The 449-nt window shown below is 39.0% G+C and overlaps 1 protein-coding gene across 1 annotated transcript in view; it reads right to left on the reverse strand.

Annotated features, from left to right (window-relative positions):
* LOC110415659 (bidirectional sugar transporter SWEET16-like) overlaps positions 1-449 on the reverse strand; it is a 15,913-nt gene that overhangs the window by 14,086 nt on the left and 1,378 nt on the right. Inside the window, exon 4 of the mRNA XM_021427355.2 lies at positions 266-427. Coding sequence (XP_021283030.1) covers positions 266-427 — 162 coding nt within the window. The remainder of the gene's footprint in view (positions 1-265; positions 428-449) is intronic.

Genomic DNA, 449 nt, shown 5'->3' on the forward strand with positions numbered 1-449 from the left:
ATCACTGTCCTCTGTTGAACATTAAAAAATCATGCATCATTCCTTGGAATGTAGCTGAGTAGGTGGAGACTTTAGCAAACTGTATGAAATTTAAAAGTGTGGCATCTGACGTAGACTGAAATCCTTAACATTGAACTAAAGAAAGGCAAGTCCTGATAGAGCAATGTTATTGTTTGAAAGCAGATTGTGTAATTTTAACTAGCAAAATGCACAGAAACAATGCATCTTCTAGGCTAAGTATGCATGCAGCAGTGAAGAAACTTACCATGACTAATAGGGGTGATGCATACACGATTACGCTGAAAACAGCACACAGAATTCCAACAAAGGTGAGCCGCGTGTCCCCATGTATTGCCAGAAGAGCCACAGCAATTAAGACTCCAAGAAAGCCAACATCCAACACAGCCACCAACTTTGCTGTCTTGATCTGATAGAAAAAAAAAAAAAAA

The sequence above is a fragment of the Theobroma umbraticum genome, unplaced genomic scaffold, assembly GCF_002168275.2.
Source record: "Theobroma umbraticum cultivar Fairchild unplaced genomic scaffold, ASM216827v3 scaffold_147.0, whole genome shotgun sequence".
In the NCBI taxonomy this organism is placed as follows: Eukaryota; Viridiplantae; Streptophyta; class Magnoliopsida; order Malvales; family Malvaceae; genus Theobroma; species Theobroma umbraticum.